We start from the raw sequence: 18,766 nt of genomic DNA, 5'->3' as shown, positions 1-18,766 counted from the left end.
ACGATTCTCTGACGTCAGTCTTTCAGCAAAATCACAAAACGGAAAAACTATTGCACGCATTGGGCAATGCGGTTGCAGTTGATTGACGTCCTCTCTGCTTTACGTATAACCACTAGCTTTTAGGGAGGCCTTTGGGTAACCATTATTCTAATTGCAGGAGCTGTTTTGTAAGTACTACTTTTATTTCCTGCCATTTGCTACATTGACGTTTGTAAGTGCCCCATCTCTGCAAATTGGCATCTTATACCGTGTTTATTAGTGAACTAATGATCGGCTGCTGCCAACTACTCTCATATGAAGAGGCAGAAATGATGTTCCTGCGTAGTTAGTATACAAAGGCGTGCAATAACAAAGCTCTCAAAAAAAAGTGTGCGCTAAGTGGATTTATTAGTCACAAGAAATCCCTGCTGCTGATTGGCTGAGGAAAGACGGCCGGGTACTAACAGATCGAAGTCTCCTTCTCCAGGGATTCAGGTGTAGCATAAACACTTTTAAAAGTCTGATTGAAATGGAAAACATTTAGAGGAAAGGGAAATGAGTGCAAGGTCATGATGATGGATCAAAGGAAATGAACGAAAAAGGCTACTTGGTCATTTTGTGATGTCTACAGATCATTAGACAAGTCTACAGTCGTCATGCGTCAACAGGTTCCTATGGATGATTGATTGATTGTTACTTGATCTTGTAGCGGAACATTGGGTCGGTTTTCGGCGGGAGGACACCAAGGCCGGTCCTGGACTGGTCCAGGGGCGGAGTCTCCTTGTCAATCAACTCCATGTCGAAGTAGCAGACGATGAGAGAGACGAACTGTTTGATTTCGTTGACGGCGAAGAAACGACCTGGGCAGCGGGAAGTTCCGATGCCAAACGGAATGAGATAGTGACGTAACTTCTTGCCGTTCTTGTAGAAGGTTGTCTTTTCCTTACCGTTTTCCAGATAGCGGTCGTACTTAAAGGTCTAGAGATAAGAAAAAGTGTTTTGTAAGTGATATTATACGCCGACACCGTAGTTCAACTCTCACAAACACATTTAAATTTGAAAATCAATGCTATCAAACAGAGCAATTCATAGTTCTTGTTGTTTATACTAGTGCACTACAATGTACTTCTGAAACTTAACCATAAACAGGTAAACTGGACAAAATATTTTAACAAACCTCTGGATCCTCATAGACTTCTGGGTCCATGTGAACGATTTGTGGGAACAGCGCCACCCTGTCTCCCTTGCGGATCTTGAAGGTACTGCCGGAGTTAAGGGCTATTGTGGTTTCCTCCAAAGCTTGGCGGAGAACGATGGAGACACTGCTCACGCGCAGAGCTTCGTTCACAACACTCCCTGGAGCAAAGATGTGACAGATTGTTTCTAGTTTCACCGAAAAAGAACGATTTTTTCTTACTTTTTCCGTGTTGGGTGGTCTTTTAAACCATACTTTTATATGTTGAATGATATATTGTAAAAAATTAAGGTGTTACATATTCAATTTTGGTCTCTACTCGGCGATTACCCTGAACTGGAAAGTGGACCTTACCGAGGCAGGTCATGTCGGCTAGTTGTTGTCTGGTGAAGTCTATTTTCTCCCCTCCATCCCGGAATCCGGTCACAGTCTGTCCTGTTTCCTTCAACGCCTGAAATATGAAGTCTTAATTAGGCACATTCCAACACAGAGCTTACTCTAACACAGTATGTATAGCAATTAATGTTGTATAACCTTATCTGTGCATCTACGTGAGCGTCCGTAAACGGCGATCAATGTGCGACCATCGAGCAACCAGATTTTATTCGTAAGACCACTGATTCTATGATTGGGGTCTGATGCAGGATAAAGTATGATTCAAAAGACAACAGAATGCGGCAAACCAGAAAAAAATCAAACGTGTGCCATTGAGCGATCTCTTAGACTTTCGGTCGCTCAGCGCTCACAGTCTCTATAGGAAAGATGGCGTAATGGCCCTACTAGAGGCAGAGTAGAGATACTCGTACCGTCTCCACCTCCCTCCTGACTGCAGCCATGGCGACAGGATCCTGTAGGAGGTGGAAGAGTGTCCAGAAGGCCGTGGGTAGAGTGTTGCTCTGCAGGCAAGACATCACAAGGGATGTGAGAGAGGTGCAAAAATATTCAAACCACGTTTATGTCCTGCTGGGTAATCTTACGTACATGAGTTATCATTATCATTTCACCTGAAACTAAAATAAGAAAAGGCGTACTTAAATGACTTGGCTTTCGGCTTTCAACATTTTTGTCACACATAGTAGGTTAACATTACCGATCCATAGTGTGTTGTGTGAAGACATACGGTTGGAAAAACCGTTTTGAATGTAATACTAAATAAACTTTTCTTCTGAATTGCAAACTACCTTAAACTTAAAACTTAAGAGTATCAAGAAAATGATTTCCACTCTGATAGAAGTATATGAGGAATGTATATTGACCGCACCAGTGAGGCCCACACAGTGGAGAAGTGCGCGCCTGCCAGCTCCTTCCCGCTCAGCCCGCCTCCACAGAACACCTCGTCACGCTGCTCTATCAGCTGCAGAACGTCTCTCCGGTTCAGGTTATCCTTAGACAGGAACGCCTGGCCATGGGGAGGATTATGTTGAAATCATCAGGTTTGAAACAGACATGAATGTAGGTATCTATTTGGGCATAGTCAAACGTGTATATCAAGTCCATAGAAGGTCCGTATTTGCATTTTTTCATATACACAATACGCACCTTATACGCATCTCAATCGTTTGTGTCGGTTTGGAATACGCGGGTTTACGCACAGCTCGGTTCCAAAACTGGCCCAAAACAATTGAGCGTGCGTATTGTGCGTACGACTCTGCGATGACACGAAATGTCAGTACGGATCTCATACGGACCTGATATACGTGCTCATGTGACTACACTCTTTCCGCCAAACGGTGATCGCTGAGCGAGCGTACGGCGACCAAAATTGGATTTGAGTGACAGTTGATTTCGTTGTTGATATATATACGCAAGTTCGTAAGGTATGATTTAAAGACAATAAAACAAACAAAACGTAAAGAATTAGATAGTCATCTAAGAAATTCGTTGAGCGATCTGTCAGATCTTTGCTTTAGTCGCTCAGTGGTGGCTCAGCGGTCTAGCATGGAGTCCAGCCTTGTTAGCTGTAGCGACCTTTGGGAGCGGAACAAAGCTAACAAGGCTGGACTTCAGGCTATCAGCGGTCGCCACCTCCCGTGGAAAGGGGGTGCAACAGCCCTAATCGTACGGCTGAGGAATCGCTGTCTCTGTTGCATAAATTAAATACTATGAGGCTTGAGGAACTTGAGTAAGCACCTATGCTTGTGTATACGTATATTTGTGTGTGCATATATGCACGCCCGTGTGCTGTAACAAGACACCTTTGTAAAAACACGTATGACAAGCGTATAGAATCACCAGAAGGAAATCCCGTTGTTCCTTAGCTTTCCCCAACATCCAGAACGGTATTCCCGCCACGACCTGTGGGAACTTCCTGTCATAGTCCCAGAAGGTTTCCATGACGACCATGAGCCGCGCGCGCTCCTGCTCCACTGTCTGTGACTTGTGCTTGCCGAAGATGGTGAGGAAGGACGCTTCAGAGACGATGCGGCGGACAAAGGACCACAGCCCGTCCTTCTTCCAGCCAGTTTCCGACCCTACGTTATGTCACAAGGGGAATGATAATAGAAATAAACTGACGCCACCACAAACTCTTAGATTTGTATGAATAGGTTGAAGTGCGGACAACCTCATATAAAGGTATTCTAATTACTTGACCAGGCTTTTAAAAACTGTTGAAAAATGGTCATATGTTTCTATTTTTCGTTTCCAAAAACAGCCGGCCGTTTCCCGATTTGGAAATTTGACGTTAACCTTAGCCGGAAAGTGGTCGGAAGAAAAGTCTCGTAAAAGTCCTGAATGTGTGACAGGCCAGGGCTTCATGGGTTGAAACCAGATCGGAAGCCTAAGCTGCCTCACCTATATCAGCCAACATGGCTGTCTGTAGATGCCCCATCATGGTGTTCGTGAGCGGGTCCAGGGCGTTCCCCTGCAGGTGGACAGGGAAGTAGGCGTCAGCGGTGTGCAGCACGTGCGCGCGGCCCGTCTTTTCGAAGTGCGTCGTCCCAAATCCACGCTCTACTATGTCCATCCCCACGGTTTTGAAATCAAGAATCCTACAAAGCAAACAGGAACATTTAGCAAGTACTAGCGCCAGCATGTTCAATAGAGGAAGGCCATGCAGGACAGGAACTTGGCCATGGTGGTTCGGGTGGTGGAGGAGGTCACGTAAGTCAAGTCAGGCCTAATAAGGGGGGAACCTAAACATCTCCACGATCCATCAAATCCCTGTCGAGTTATTTGTTAAGGTATGAAACACAATAGGCCACTGCAGTTCCAAAAAGCTGCTAGGGGTCGAAACCTACATCCCTTACTCTCTGCTCCAAGAGCTATCTCTCAAACAGACAAACAAACATACAGACACACAGGCAGTCGGCACCGAAATCATGCTTGGCAAAAGTATTTAGTGGTTACTAACAGTGTCCGCAAGTTTGTCAGATGATCTGCACTTACTTGTGCTGTCGCATGACGTCGCTGTAGGAGTGCGGGTCAAGGACAAATGTCGTGTACTTTCCGGCAAGCTTCACCGTAAAGACGTCTCCGTACTTCTTCTGTCGCGAGCGGATGAATTTGAGACTGTCCATGGCAAATTGTAGCGCCACCCCGAGGTAGGGCACGGGACCAGACTCAAGGGGAGGTTCATTCGGGTCTCTGCAGGAAAGAGAGAAAATCCGTCTGCCGTGTCATCTGGTGTTTACATGTTAGGAATGCTGACACTAACGCTAACACGAAAGCCTGTCCATTAAAGAGGTTACAACCGCTGAGCGACCAAATATTTGACAGATCGCTCGATGAATTTCTTCAAACGAACGATATTTTAGGTTTATGTGTTTTGTTGTCTTCTTAATCGTACTTTTGCATAGTGCATCAAATCACCAATTATAAGATCAAAGGTGATAAAACGGTGTGGTCGCTGTACTGTGTGGTCGCTCAGCGATCGCCATCCAGTACATACATGTATATATAAGAGGGGGATTAGCGGCACTAGGACAAATGCAACACAGGCGGGCTATTTCATGTGAATAATATAAACAAGAAGAAGGGAAATTTGTAGAGTCTATCAATTAAGAATACCCCTTAAACAAGAGTTCGGAGACTTCATATTGGCATGAAATATTCAGATTATGCAAATACGTTTGACTACCTTATACACGTGTTGAGAGTCAAATCATTTACCGCTTAGAAGAACATGGCACTTTTGATTTTATTATCCAAATTAAACTCGTTTGCACAATTGGTATCTGTTAATGGTCCATCTGCCACAAATTACATGTTACATGGATTTGGGTGTTACAGGATTTTACTCATTAATATTCAAATTAAGTGCTAATTTGCGTCAATTGCAATTCGTTATCTACATCTCTGTCCTAAGTTCCTGCAAACTGCATATCATGGAAATCCGTCGTTTCTTTGTTCAGTTTATCTCCTTGGAAGATGTCGGGGGCCCAAACACAAGCTATCTGCTACAATAAAATAAGACCACAGCACGTCCAGCTCAAACGATACACACACATTCCAGTCTTGCATTAGATGACGAACCCAATGCTTTATCGGTAAGTCAATATTGTATCTCCGCTGATGTCGTACGTGTTGTAAACAAACTACATGTACATGTACCCACCGTTTCCTGCCGACAGCCTGTACCAAAATGGCCACCACCAACACCACCAAACAGCCGGCCAGAATCCCAGAAATCATCCCGAGGTGCAGTCCTGTTTCACGTTAAGGAACGGCAGGCGCTGCGACTGAAAAAAGAAAACCAGACGCGACACGTCAGGTTATAGATGGATTTTGTCGGCACCTTTTTTTAACGAAATTTAAAAGAAATTATTTTCTGTTGACAACTTTAATCCCTCTTTGGGCCTTTCCGTTAGACTACAAAAGCTAAGCGACTGTACCGCGACCAAAATTAGATTGCTTGTATGATTTGAATATGATCCAAGCTTTTAAAGTATGATCTAAAGACAGCAAAACACATAACACGTAAAAGAATAGTTATTCATATATACATGAAATATAAATTCGTTGAGCGATCTGTCAAATCAGCGGTCACAACCTCTAGAAGAAAGTATGGTAACTAGAGAGTGAATACGACGCACATAAACGATCAAACAGAACAGACATACTTGTAGCTAGTCTCCAAGCAGACGTGTCAGCTCTGAATGAAAAAAGATGAATTCGGCTAAACAAGTTGCCATGGGATTTCAGTCTTTTGCAGTCTATCCAGCTATCACCGCCGGCCGGTCAGTTCACTCCTAGGTCCTTGGGTCAATCAATTCCTACTAGACTTTTATTCCTATATAACTTGGCCAAAGTCCCCTATTACTATTCAGCCAGGCCGGAGTCTGGAAGAGACTACCTGTAGCGGAGACGTTCTTGTCTTGCACTGCTGTTCGGGAGGGACCCCAGAAGCGCCCTTGCTCTTTCAATACCGTGTTTGTGTTGCTTTAACCCCTGTTCCGTGCACTTGAAAGTATCACATGTTTTCCGCAGCACGCATTGTTGATACAGATCTAAGTTCCAAAGGGTGGAGTTTACTTTACCCCAGAGAGGCTACCCTATTACTCCCGTCTCAAGCGACGGAGGGATTGTTTGGGAGGCAGTTCTCATCATCACCGTACACAAACCACGTGAATGCTCCTACACAAACAAGCCATTGTTCTGCATGGTTGATTGTGTTTTGCTTACGTCTAAAAGTGCCTTCCAGAGAGTCAGGTCACTCACATGGCCCGAAGCTCATTAGTCCTTTTTGTGATAATATCCGTCTGTTCAAAGTGAACCATGTCATCCTTGTAGGGTTACGAATAATTGGCCTTTCAAACTTCATCTGTATATTTGATTATTGTCCAAACAATTGGGTTGTGCAAGAGACAATATGACGAAGCCAAAACCAATATAAAGTGTCATATAGATCTACGCCCACACCTGTCATTCTAGTCAGTCTAGTCACAGTGCAACTAGTACGTGCATTGTGTTTACGGTAGGCATTAGGCACATGGTGTTGCTGGAGAATGTTAAGTGGTGGAACAAGTCGGCTGGATTTTGTCAAGCCGAGCTCGCCTTCTTGTCGGGTACATGAGTCGTACGTCCTTTTATCCCCTGGTTCATTACCTTTGTAAAAGTGAATTCTAACTAAATGTACCAACATATTAAAGGAGTAGTACACATTTGCGCACCAAAAATTGATCAACTCACCTACAATCGTGAAGTAGACTCTTTGTTCAGAAGTTCCTTTGACAACAGTCTGTGGCGTTCGGAAAATGGACAGCTTTTCAGTGATGTGGTCTGGCGAGGACTTTTTCATAGGTTATCGACTTACTGGTAGTGTTGGGTTAATGATTATCCAATATTTGTTCACACCACCCTACGTAGCAACATGCCACCATGTGTATGTGACGGGGTGCAAGGGTGGGCTATTTAACATTTCCTTAACTTTCAGGTTTTTCAAGAATTTTGTAACTGTAAAAAGTGAATGCGTAAACAACAGAACCATGGATCAGTGGTGTAATAGACAAAGGTTTGGGATCTGGCTTCTCAACCTATCATAAACTCAAAGGCCAAATCAGTCTGATTTCTGTCTGCTACTCGTGTTTATCTAATGACCTATGTTTTACCCAAATATCCGAAACAGATATTACTATACAGATATACAACAACGGGTCCTGAGGTACAAAGTGTACAGTTACAGACATACCAGGTCTATTTACAATACGGGGATGATGGGGAACTAACGGTGTTGCACTACAGTCTATATAATCTACATAACACGCACACATACCTGAGTCCTCACTGCCTGATTAGTCTAATACAACCCCAAAGCTCAGCTCAGGTGACAATTGGCTACTCTCACTATCCAACCAGGGCTCACCTAGCCAGCTAATTTATGCAGGGCCCATCTCCCAATATAACGTTAGTCTAATTAAAGCTTAAGAATAGTCGGAGCAACTTTATGTGGATTTGGTACAGCGCAGCCCTTCCGAGAGTTTTGGTTTGTACACCCCTACCCCTATGCAGATTTAATCACAAGAAATACTCGCTCCTAATTGACTGATGAAATACTTTAATTTACAAGAAATACTCGCTCCTAATTGACTGATGAAATACTTTAATTTATTAAGTTAAATTACATCACGTGGGAAAGGTCGAAGTCCTTACAGTTTTCCCACTGCACGGCGAAAGAGATAACGCCACCATTAGGACAGGCATGTCAGCGTGTCCCTCATCACGTAGGCATTTAGTCTCCTACGTCACCTTTTCATTGACATGCTGTTATCTGGGTCGCGTATTGCGTTGTCTTAATGAACGTTTGTGATTGATAGTGCTTCTTTATATGGGCATGTATTTGTTTGATCCAATCGACTCAAGTCACCCATAAAACGGGAAGAAAGGAGAAAGAGAGCCAACGCTGTCGAGTTTTATCATACACAGAACTGGGTACTTATACTTCGACTCAAATAAACAAACCTTCTGTGTGCTGCAGCCTTCACCCCTGGGCCTTATGTGTGATGTCATAGTGGTACAAAACAGAAGCGCCCTCTTATGATACAATACTATAATGCATGCATCGGGCAGAGTTTCGTGTCTAGTCACAATATGGTATTGGATATCTCTACATTTATCCATCATCTTTTATTTCCGTCCATCATAAGATTCGACATCTCTAAAGAAGTCCTTTCACGGATTTAGTATTATTTTGATGCACACACACACACACACACAGACACACACACACACACACACACACACACACACACACACACACACACACACACACACACACACACACACACACACAAATATGCATAGGTACACACACACACACACACACACACACACACACACATACACACATATATATAGTCTAAGGCTACGAGACTTTATAGACGATAAAGTCTCGTAGCCTTGCAAGTAGTAGATTCTAAAGTGTTGTGCAATGCTGGCTTATATCACCAGACAAGACATTCACGTCCACAGATGTACAAACCTTCCAGTCCGAGTTAGCTGAATGCAAGTGGTATATAGATATACTTTCCAAAATGGCCTGTATGACTTGTATATATCAGTTACAATACATTCGTACATACAAAATACCTTGGGCTCAGTCGGTAGACTACCTTGTTACATGATTACATTATTGTCAAATTTTTGTTGAAACAATACCGAAGTAACATTGTCGCTCTAACTATTGACAGGATATATTTGTGAGGATGTGTCCGTAATGGCAATTATTTCTTTAAAGGCAACCTAAGCAATATTACATTGTTACAAGTGGAAACATTCTGAATAAGGCTGTCTTTATAATATTGACATTTAATGCACCATTTTAGCACATTTACATCATTATTTCATAAATTGAGCCGTTAAAAACGGCGCGGGAACAAGTTGCACAAGGATTCCAGATGAAGTCCTTATTTTTTTTTGGGGGGGGGGGGGGTACAATAATAAGGAATATCCTTGTGCAACTTGTCTCTGGGCCGTTTTTAACCGCTCAAAGTATGAAATGATGATGTAAATGTGAGAATACTAGTGCAGTAGATGTCAATATCATGCAGATTGCCTTATTCAGAATATTTCCACTTTGACGCTGTAATATTGCTTAGGTTGCCTTTAAGTTAAGTCATTACTTAAAATAAGTTGATTGAGTTTGGCCAATGTTTTGAGCCATCTACATTTATAGATAAAAATAGTAACATCCGAGCACTATAATACTTCAGGCCTTCAAAGAAAAATCAAAGTTTCTGGACATTTTGACAAGTGATATGTTCGTTGCTGTGAGAGTTGTCATCAACATGTTCCAACTAGATTAAAACAAAACGTAAGCAATATCGTCATTCTGAATATCTATAAGACGGGTTCTCTAGAGTTTGTCAACAATACCATCCTTGCATTATTGAATTTTGTAAGAAACTTGCGTTGAACAAGATAAATCATGACAAAACAAAAGTCACTATTCTTTGGCGTTCTAGACAGAAGTAATATCGTCATGCGAACAATTCACAGAATAGACTCCTGCATGAGGGTGTATCAACATTGCCATTCATATGTTATTGAATTTTGTTGAACAATATCAATGTAACTTAAAACAAATACGTAGTGACAAAACAAAAGTATGTTTGTCATTTTGACTATTCACAGAATAGATTGTTGGGTGTACACCATCACGTGATAGCTATGACGCATCAGGATGGGGCCACGTCAGGGATGACGTAGTGAGATCTGCTGTGATGTGTCTTGATGCTCGATCTCGTCGAAACCAGACGTCTCATGATCACCGCTGTCTTGTCTCAAACCTCCTGAAAAAGTTTATGCTGATTTTACTCTTGACCATGACATTGGCATGTTTTCGTATCTTACAATACCTCTGCTACAGCCAAGGTAGCATAAGAATTGATGAATCAATGTTTGATCAAGGAGGTTAAAATAAGATAAAAAATCTTATTTTAACCTCTTTGGTTTGATCTATCTGGATGTTATTTACAAACTGAGACTTTTTCATGGTACAGGCCAGTGCAAGTACATTCAAACATAGAGACTTCACTCTCAACACTGAAAGAACACAAACTACAAACACCACGACGACTGAACATACACAAGACATTTTACACACACAACACTGTCCACTGCCTTACGCTGTTATGCTTCTCGGTGCATTACTTGTCAGCTTTGTCATGTGTGTCGTCGTCTCTGAGCACCGATCTAGCCTATTGTGGTTTAACGGGAAAGGCAGGGGTTGGGTTAATGGTAAGAAGATATAGGCTCGTTATTTCAACACTAAAGGGGTAAACATTTAGCATGGAAGGTTGAGACAAAAAAAAGTGTCGGAGAAGGGAAGCGGAAGCCTAATGTCTCATTTCCGCAATACACAAGACGCAACCAAAATCGAGGATGAATGTACAATATAATGGCGGCTTTGGTATTAAAAGATGTAAAAGTATAAGATAGGAGTCTGTTAGAAAGGGAGCGTCGTTATAGCATTCTCCTACGCAGAGGATTCCAACGGCGCTAGCAAACCGGCAACAGGCGATTTGCTAGCGCCGTTGGATGTCTCTGCGTAGGAGAATGCGCTAACGTAATTATAGAAAAGACGTCCAAAATACATTTTCCCTCCCCACCATTACGAAAGGATAGATAACAATTCTAAATTGTAGTATCATAATATACGTATAAAATACGTATTTTTTTCTTAAAGAAGTGTGCAACTGCCTCCAATAAAGACGTGAAACCCAACAGAAGTATGGTATTGCTTCTTAGTATCTTAGTATAGTTATCACCTGTTAATCTCACTAGTACTGTACTTATTATCATTCCTCTCCATGTGTGCTCGCAGTTAGCCTTCCGGAATATGTTTGCAAATAAAAGATGATTATCCACATGTATTACACATGACGGACAGCTGCTTACCCCGTGTATCATCATCCGTGTGAGCTCTACCCTCGCCTGAATGTCCTTCAGTTTCTTCTCCTGCTCCTTCACGGAGTTCCAGACTGCCTTCAGTGTGTGGATCTGTTTCTTCGCAATCATCATGGCAATGGCGTTTCCTGAGGGGTGTACAGCATTCATGTACAAACCTTACATTTGCAAACGGTTTGATGCTATTTCTTAACGTACGACTTGCAAGGCTACAAGTATCTAGAAAATTTGACAACCAGAAGGACATGTCGACAACAAACGTGACATTTACCCATCGAGCAATATAGTGTAGAAATGTAGATGTAGAAATAGTAATTTTTTTCAGACAAGTAGCCGCATCAAAATATTCCCACTATTTTTCCCGACATCCCGTCACGATTTGGGAAATACAAAAAGCATTTCAGTAATCCCCCACTTGTCTCATATCAGACCGATGACTCTGACAATGATTGACGTCCGATGAGACTGTGCAAACAAAGCTGCGCGCCACTCTGCCCGTTACTGATGACGTACTGCCCACCTACTGTCACGCATTATTATAGTGGCATTGCCTCTCCAATTTGCCACACTGTTGTATCTGTCAATAAATTACCCTGTACGTCAAAACAGTCACCTCAAAAGATGATTGGTTATTAATCATGGAATACTCTGTAACCTTACGTTTTGAGGCCCTTTTAGTAAATACCAGTGCAAATTCATACCAAATACCACCCAGTCTATATCAAAGCATCATAGATGATATAAATGTTTTTGAAACGCAAAAAAGTTAAACCATTGATCCCTCCGGGTGCGGTGGAGTTACGGGGCGGCGTGCCGCAGTTTTGTGTGGAGGAAAGGCCGGATGACTATCATGACTAGCCTGGATGCCAGGCCCCGGCCCGATCTCAAAAATATATCTATAATGCAGGGTCGAGCTTAACCTGGATACCAGATCCTGGCCCGATCTCAGTGGTATCTATCGTGCTCAGGGTGGTCTGCTGTATGTACTATGTCTTTGGGACATGTTGGCTCTAGAGCCAAGGAGTTGGCCTATGTACGCCCTGCAAACAGTCTCTATCATGAGAGCGTAGTCTTCGAGGATAATAACTTTAACAGCACTTTCTCTTTTAAATTAAACCATGTATTAGAAATGTAACAAATCTTGACTTTTTCAGTATTGACTTCTTCCCCATAGGTCCACTAGATACTGCCTTAAAGAGGCGGAGTATGTGATGCTTCATTTTAGCGAAAAACCTTTTTTGCCGAAGAGCTGTAGGGATAACAGTAGGTTACAATATACTAGTATCCTAAAATGTTAAAAACATTCACTTCTTCGGCACTTTATGTCTTGTAACCAACACCACACATTCCTACTGTCCATTCCTATGTATTGGGATTCAGTCAACAGCTGCAAAAACCGCTGGTAGAAAAAGTAAAATTGCCTGTACTACGGTAGCACAGTGTTGGCATAGCCGGTTGTATTAGCAATAACCAGAAAATGAATGCGTGTTATGAATGAATTATGTGTAAATTAGAATCATAGATATATAACGTTAGCATTCTCGGACTGGACTGCTGAAGGAGATATCAATTAAGGGTACCAGGCAATGCGATACAAATATGAGTAGTATATGCTGGCAATACGCCAATATCTCTCGGAATTCTATCTATCATCCAAAAATTTTTTTCATAATTTTTAACATCCACATTCAAAAGAGATTTCCATGAAATGACTAGTGACATTTCTGCCCTGATATTGTTCTGAAAACATAGTACGGAGGACATTAAGACTTTTTAGGCAAGCAGTGATTTAAGGCAGTAAAATGGAATGTATCCTCTCTGGTGTGCTTTTGTAACGTTTTGATGACATGCAAGAGACAAAACCAAATTCCAGCGAAACCCTTAGCTACGAACGTTAACACACAAAAAGATCATAAAACTTACCTTCTCTTTTCAAAACCATGATTTCTTCTATCAGAGTGCTCGACCAGGGAGAGTGTCCAAAGCGTTGTTGCGAAGAGAGAGTGAGGAATGATATCTCGCTTTTCTGTGGTCCTCCTTTCTTTTATATGAATTATTTTGGGTAAGTGAAACATGAGTGGCGAACGCAGGAAACCCAGTTGGCTACTGGTGCAAACCGGATTTATGCAAGGCAAGCATATCTGCTAGGTTGTGACTTTTTCCAGCTGTTTTTGAACAAACACAGAATGGAAATTTACCAAACACTGCCCTCGGGACTCGCTGGGAACTTTCATATGGCCTTGTCCTACTGCAGTTGTATGGTTACGCACGGGTCAGATTCAAATGTTTCTCATGACCATACACAAGTCACAAAGAGACATCTTAGGACGTTCAGATAAATGTTGAAAAGTGACTTTAGGAGTTATCTGCTCAAACAATGACAAACACAGTATCGGGTTTGCCCTAAAAATCTCCTGGAGAAATTTTGGGCGCCTTACTCTTCTAGTATATGTATATCATCCAGTCTACTAACGTGGCTGTTTTCAGCAACGAATGCAGACCACTATCTCTATCTTGTATATGTGAAGTAATGGGCCAACCACGTGGATGAAGACGTACGTTAACCCGTTTTAATCAAACATCATAAAGCTGTCCAATTTCCAATCTGTGATATGAGTGGAAATCCATTCACTGTTGAAATGGAGCCAGTGATGCCAATTACGTCTTAAGACCATGTTCCTCTGCTTTGTTAGTTTAATTCAAACATGTTAGTGGTGAAACATATTGAAGAAAGACCACAGCCTAGTGTAGATAAATGAAAAGTTGAACTGAAAAACATTTTCTGCTGAGCTCCCACTAATCTGTGTAACACAAACTCTGCTGACCTCCCTGCTAATCTCCCACATGGTATCAAAAATACCATGAAATAACTACATGGAATGGGGTTCAAAGTAGTGACATGGGGTCAATGACCTTAGTGATGATGGGTCTGTCCTGAAGTCGTTGACTCCTGATGTTCTGCCGGTAAGGTCCTACGTAACGGTACTCTACTGTCAAATGTTTTGTTTGTATCGCATATCGGTATTCTATGGATTAACTAATTAGGTGGATTAGTGATCAGGGCAATACTTAAACTGAGACCACAATTTTCAATCCGATAGAGACCGTGTTTTGGAATGGGGACAACCAGCGACACCAAGGATCAGGTCAGAATGACCTAATGACTTTTTCTCCATTTTAAGGTTTTATGACTTTTTAACGACATTACTCCTCGCAAGACTTCCCCTGAGACGCGTTTACTATGCTTATGGCGCAGGAACATTCGGTATCGCCTCGCTCTTCTATGTCAACCTTTCATACGGTATACCCAAATAGCCTTAAATCGGACAAAAAGACCTGCAGTAGTAATTAATGATTAAAAAAAAGTTTTCTTTGCTCTGGAATGGGGAAAACTGAAGTCATTTTCGGTCTTCTTCTCCATTTTAAGATTTATATTCTAGTAACATTTTACGACATAAGTCTTCGCAATAATGCGTATACTATGCTTATGGTGCAGCAACAAGTATTTAGTTCTACTGGCACTTTTCCTAAACAACCTACCGGACAACATTCCTGTCTAAAATGAATGATTTGCGCGCAAATAAGTTACTTATTCAAGTACCTTTATGCCTATTGCAAAATGTCCCTCAGGATATTCCCTTTCAGGTCGTAAAGATAAGACAAAAATAAGACTTACATGAATAGAGATCTACGTCAAAGTAGGTCATGGAAAGACATCAGAGATTCTTCGAATTGTTCCAATTGTTTCACCATAAGAATAGTAAACGCGTTCCGGGGCAAGTCGTGCCAAGAGTTATGTCGTAAAAAGTCGTAAAAACCTTAAAATGGAGAAAAAAACAGGTCAATTTGACCCGATACGTGATGACGTCAGTTGTCCCCATTCCAGAGCAGGATTTCTATCAAAAAGAACTTAACTCATTCGTAAACCATGATATAAGGTAATGTTGGTTCCTTTACGCCAGAAAAAACAAACTATGTAGGCATATTGTACGGCAGGTTCGTGGGATTCGACACCGAATACATGTTGTTGCACATGTTGTTGCACCATAAACATAGTAAAAACATCTCATAGGAAGTCTTGCGAAGAGAAGTGTAGTTAAAAAGTCATAAAATCTAAAAATGGACAAAGGATATCAGGCCAGTTTGAACATTATTGGTTGCCCCCATTTTATTTCAGCGCAAAATCTCACATAACACCTCACTCATCTGAACCAGATTACGGTCGTTTAATATGTTAATCATTGGCATATCTGCTTAATCCATTGATAACCTGCACGCGGTACAAACCAAACACCGCTAAACTCTGCACATCAGTTATAACGGCTCCAGGACATCAGAGTTCAACGACCCCATTTGTTCCTCTTTACGATACCAGATTATGGTTTTGATTTTATTGATATTTTTCGTGACCACTGGAAATACTTTTGCAGGTTCGACGGTGACACTACCGTTTCTCATTAGCATGGTTTTTGTCAAATACTGGCGATGTCAGATTTGCTCCTTTCTGTTGTAACGTCGGATTTATGCCTGATGGATTTGGTACGAATATTGCATATCACAACATGAACAGGAAGTTCCAGCCGGATGCATACATGTTGACTCAGTTTCAGTCTTCCGGTGTTTTTGTCCGATCGGAGACTGCGGGACTGTTTCCCAGAAGCCGCACAGACCGTTTGCTGATCCTACAAAACTGTACTGCAACAAACAAGATCATTAAGTACAAGTATACTGAGCTACATTCTTATTTACGGAGTATAAAAACTGAACTACGATGAACCGAAAAAAAACATTTTTTTAAATATCCTTATGGATAAATGAACAGCATAGCCATAAACTGACTATGGAAGGAATATGATTTGAATGAATAACATTCAACCGCTTCCCTTTTGAACATGTACTACATAGGCCTCTTGGGCATCGTCGGACTGCCATATCCAGTGAAATATTTTGTAGGATTAGCAGAATTCAGCGGACGTGACGTCATTTTCCAGCACAGTCATTTTCTTATTAATTGCTTTACATCTGGAGGACGTTCTTAAGTATATGGTAAGGGTCCTGCCTTGATAGGGTTTATTTGAATTACGTTTATGATTAAATGATCAAGTCAAGACGCTGAAGAACATGCATTCAAGGAAGAAAAACAATATAGTTTGGATAAGTATATGGTTTGGAAAGAGCGTCATTCTTGTTATGTGAATCAATAGTAGTTCCAGGAATAGAAAGCTGAACACGCCGTAAGTAGGGCGGCAGGAAGTGAGACGGTATAAATACGGACACCGTGGGCTCATCACGTCAGAAGTCAGATCACGGAGAAGATTGAATCAACACAACCCAACATCTCTTCAGATTCGGGAAACATGATTGGTCCACAGAGTAAGATGTTTTCATTTATCTCCTGTCTAATAATGAAACGCTTCAATGTTACTTACCATGTCCTGATAATTATATCGGCAATGGTATTCTACTTTGCTGGAATTTTGCTTGCAGTCAATAGGAATATAGCTAATGATAAAAATGATGGTCTTTTATCCGAATTATATTACCACACTAATAAGTGCAGAGAAACAGAAGCAATGAGTTTTCTCTACCTCCTAAGTTGGAAATACAATAGTTCAAGACTTTCCTTCATTTTACGGTCCAAACTTGTCTTCAATGTATCTGGAAAATTAAGAGAAACGGTTCACTTCCACTTCTATATATACCAACACATGTAATGTATCTATTCACATGTCGGGATGATCTTTTGACCAGTTTTATCGTTCGATAAAGCCATTTGCGTCGCCTGTAGGCACGGATGTAGCCCGACGTTTGCTGCAGCAGAACCTGCGCGTCCTGCGGGGCGTGTCCCGGGACCTGGAGCAGCGGGAGAAGCGCCTGGTGAGGATGAGAACGAGGCTGCACGGGCTGGAGAGCTCAGGAGCCCTGGTACGAGTCAACGTCTACAAAATACCGTCTGATGTATAGATTTACCTCAGGATCACTGTCCACTAGATGGCAACTGCTGAGCGACGTTTGAGAGAACAAAGTTGGACTTGTGACCCCTTGATTTGTTAATCGGAAAATGATGCTCATGTAAAAGTATGATTTAACAGACAACAAAATGTATAAAGATCTGTTCTTTTTCTGTTGAATTTATCTAGCGATCTGAAAATTTTTGGTCACTCGGCTGTCGCAGCCTGTAGCTACTGGAAACAGGGCGTTATTTTACCAGCCCCTTTGCTGTTATTAAAACTCACAAAACAAAATGGTTGATCACACCATTTGCGTTTGGGTTGAATCTGTAATGTGTTACATTGCATTCTTTCTCACATCGTTTTGTATCTTGCAGCTGAATTTGAGACAGCGATCTGCCACGAGACAGCAATAAGCTCCGAGAAAAAAATCCGCTTCCAATTCAAATGACGAGAGGATGGTGATAATGACTCAAGAAGGCCCTTATTACTTAGTTGGATTCATATCCGTTTGAAGCTTTTATGCAATAGACAGCAATAGGAATGTTAAATCCTCAACTATTGGAAAAGATAAGTTGACGATAAGTTTGAATCATTACTGTAACTTTCTGGACTGCACAGACTGAAGCACCACATGGTTAAGCGTGTAAATATCACCATTGCCCTGTCGAGTCGATGTCTACCTGTAATTTGAGATTGTACACGTAGATCATATATCTGAGTCAGACTGCGTGCCTTTAAAGCTCACCCACCATGCCAGATTATCCATCACTGTCGTCTGCTGCGGCAGACGCACTTTGTCACCTACTGTACTGTGATACCAGCTCTATGCCGACAGCTGTGCGTCACTATACCTACATTAATGCCGACAACACGCGAAGGGCGACTGGTGAAGTATATGGGTGGGAGTGTCAGGTACAGTTACGAGGTTTACTTTGCTTGTTTATATTGCTGGATACACATGTACGGATATCCCACTCATCTGCTGTCATTGGTCTAAGTATTTTATAAAATGTGTAGGAATAAATAATGAAATCTTTTTCAAAAATAATGTTTACGCAATATTTACTGTTCTGATAGAAATGTTTACGTAATATTTATTGTTTGCTCTGATAGAAATGTTAACGCAATATCTATTGTTTGCTCTATTAGAAAAGGACAAAGATTATCGTTCTACTGTATATGACTATCGGGCATAGATGGTTGGAAATGATAATGGAGGTGACACTTTATCAACGCAAAATATGTGTGTGTGTGTGTGTGTGCGCGCGCGTGAGCGTGAGTACGTGTACATGTA

The 18,766-nt window shown here is 41.6% G+C and overlaps 2 protein-coding genes and 1 long non-coding RNA gene across 9 annotated transcripts; 1 reads left to right on the top strand and 2 right to left on the bottom strand.

Moving 5' to 3' along the window:
- Positions 1–368: 368 nt before the first annotated feature.
- On the bottom strand, positions 369–7,482 carry LOC118409614 (cytochrome P450 7A1-like). Of its 4 annotated transcripts, none has more exons than XM_035810764.1 (10): positions 7,308–7,482; positions 5,730–5,853; positions 4,562–4,759; positions 3,968–4,164; positions 3,407–3,645; positions 2,436–2,573; positions 1,981–2,070; positions 1,529–1,625; positions 1,157–1,335; positions 369–957 (listed from the first exon to the last, which is right to left on the bottom strand). In XM_035810764.1, the coding sequence occupies exons 2-10, from the start codon at positions 5,804–5,806 to the stop codon at positions 673–675; spliced, it is 1,500 nt and encodes a 499-aa protein (XP_035666657.1). In that variant the 5' UTR covers positions 5,807–5,853; positions 7,308–7,482; the 3' UTR covers positions 369–672. The 4 variants fall into 4 exon arrangements, with proteins under 4 accessions (XP_035666657.1, XP_035666654.1, XP_035666656.1 ...); XM_035810761.1 differs by having other exon boundaries at positions 7,304–7,481; XM_035810763.1 differs by lacking the exon at positions 7,308–7,482 and adding an exon at positions 6,468–6,871.
- LOC118409616 lies at positions 5,436–18,533 on the top strand. Of its 3 annotated transcripts, none has more exons than XR_004830467.1 (4): positions 5,436–5,661; positions 16,723–16,891; positions 17,270–17,443; positions 17,847–18,533. It is a non-coding gene; the product is annotated as an uncharacterized LOC118409616 (long non-coding RNA). The 3 variants fall into 3 exon arrangements; XR_004830466.1 differs by having other exon boundaries at positions 5,471–5,661; positions 16,726–16,891; positions 17,307–17,443; XR_004830465.1 differs by having other exon boundaries at positions 5,471–5,661; positions 17,307–17,443.
- Positions 9,710–13,608, bottom strand: LOC118409615. 2 transcript variants are annotated; one of them, XR_004830464.1, is made up of 4 exons: positions 13,442–13,596; positions 11,510–11,646; positions 10,738–10,809; positions 9,710–10,401 (listed from the first exon to the last, which is right to left on the bottom strand). XR_004830464.1 is itself a non-coding variant. In XM_035810765.1 (3 exons), the coding sequence occupies exons 1-3, from the start codon at positions 13,591–13,593 to the stop codon at positions 10,304–10,306; spliced, it is 387 nt and encodes a 128-aa protein (XP_035666658.1). In that variant the 5' UTR covers positions 13,594–13,608; the 3' UTR covers positions 9,710–10,303. The 2 variants fall into 2 exon arrangements, 1 of the variants encoding a protein (XP_035666658.1); XM_035810765.1 differs by lacking the exon at positions 10,738–10,809 and having other exon boundaries at positions 13,442–13,608.
- Positions 18,534–18,766: the final 233 nt, after the last annotated feature.

The sequence above is a fragment of the Branchiostoma floridae genome, chromosome 2 (genome assembly GCF_000003815.2).
Source record: "Branchiostoma floridae strain S238N-H82 chromosome 2, Bfl_VNyyK, whole genome shotgun sequence".
NCBI lineage: Eukaryota > Metazoa > Chordata > Leptocardii > Amphioxiformes > Branchiostomatidae > Branchiostoma > Branchiostoma floridae.
This window is presented reverse-complemented; position numbering and strand designations above follow the sequence as displayed.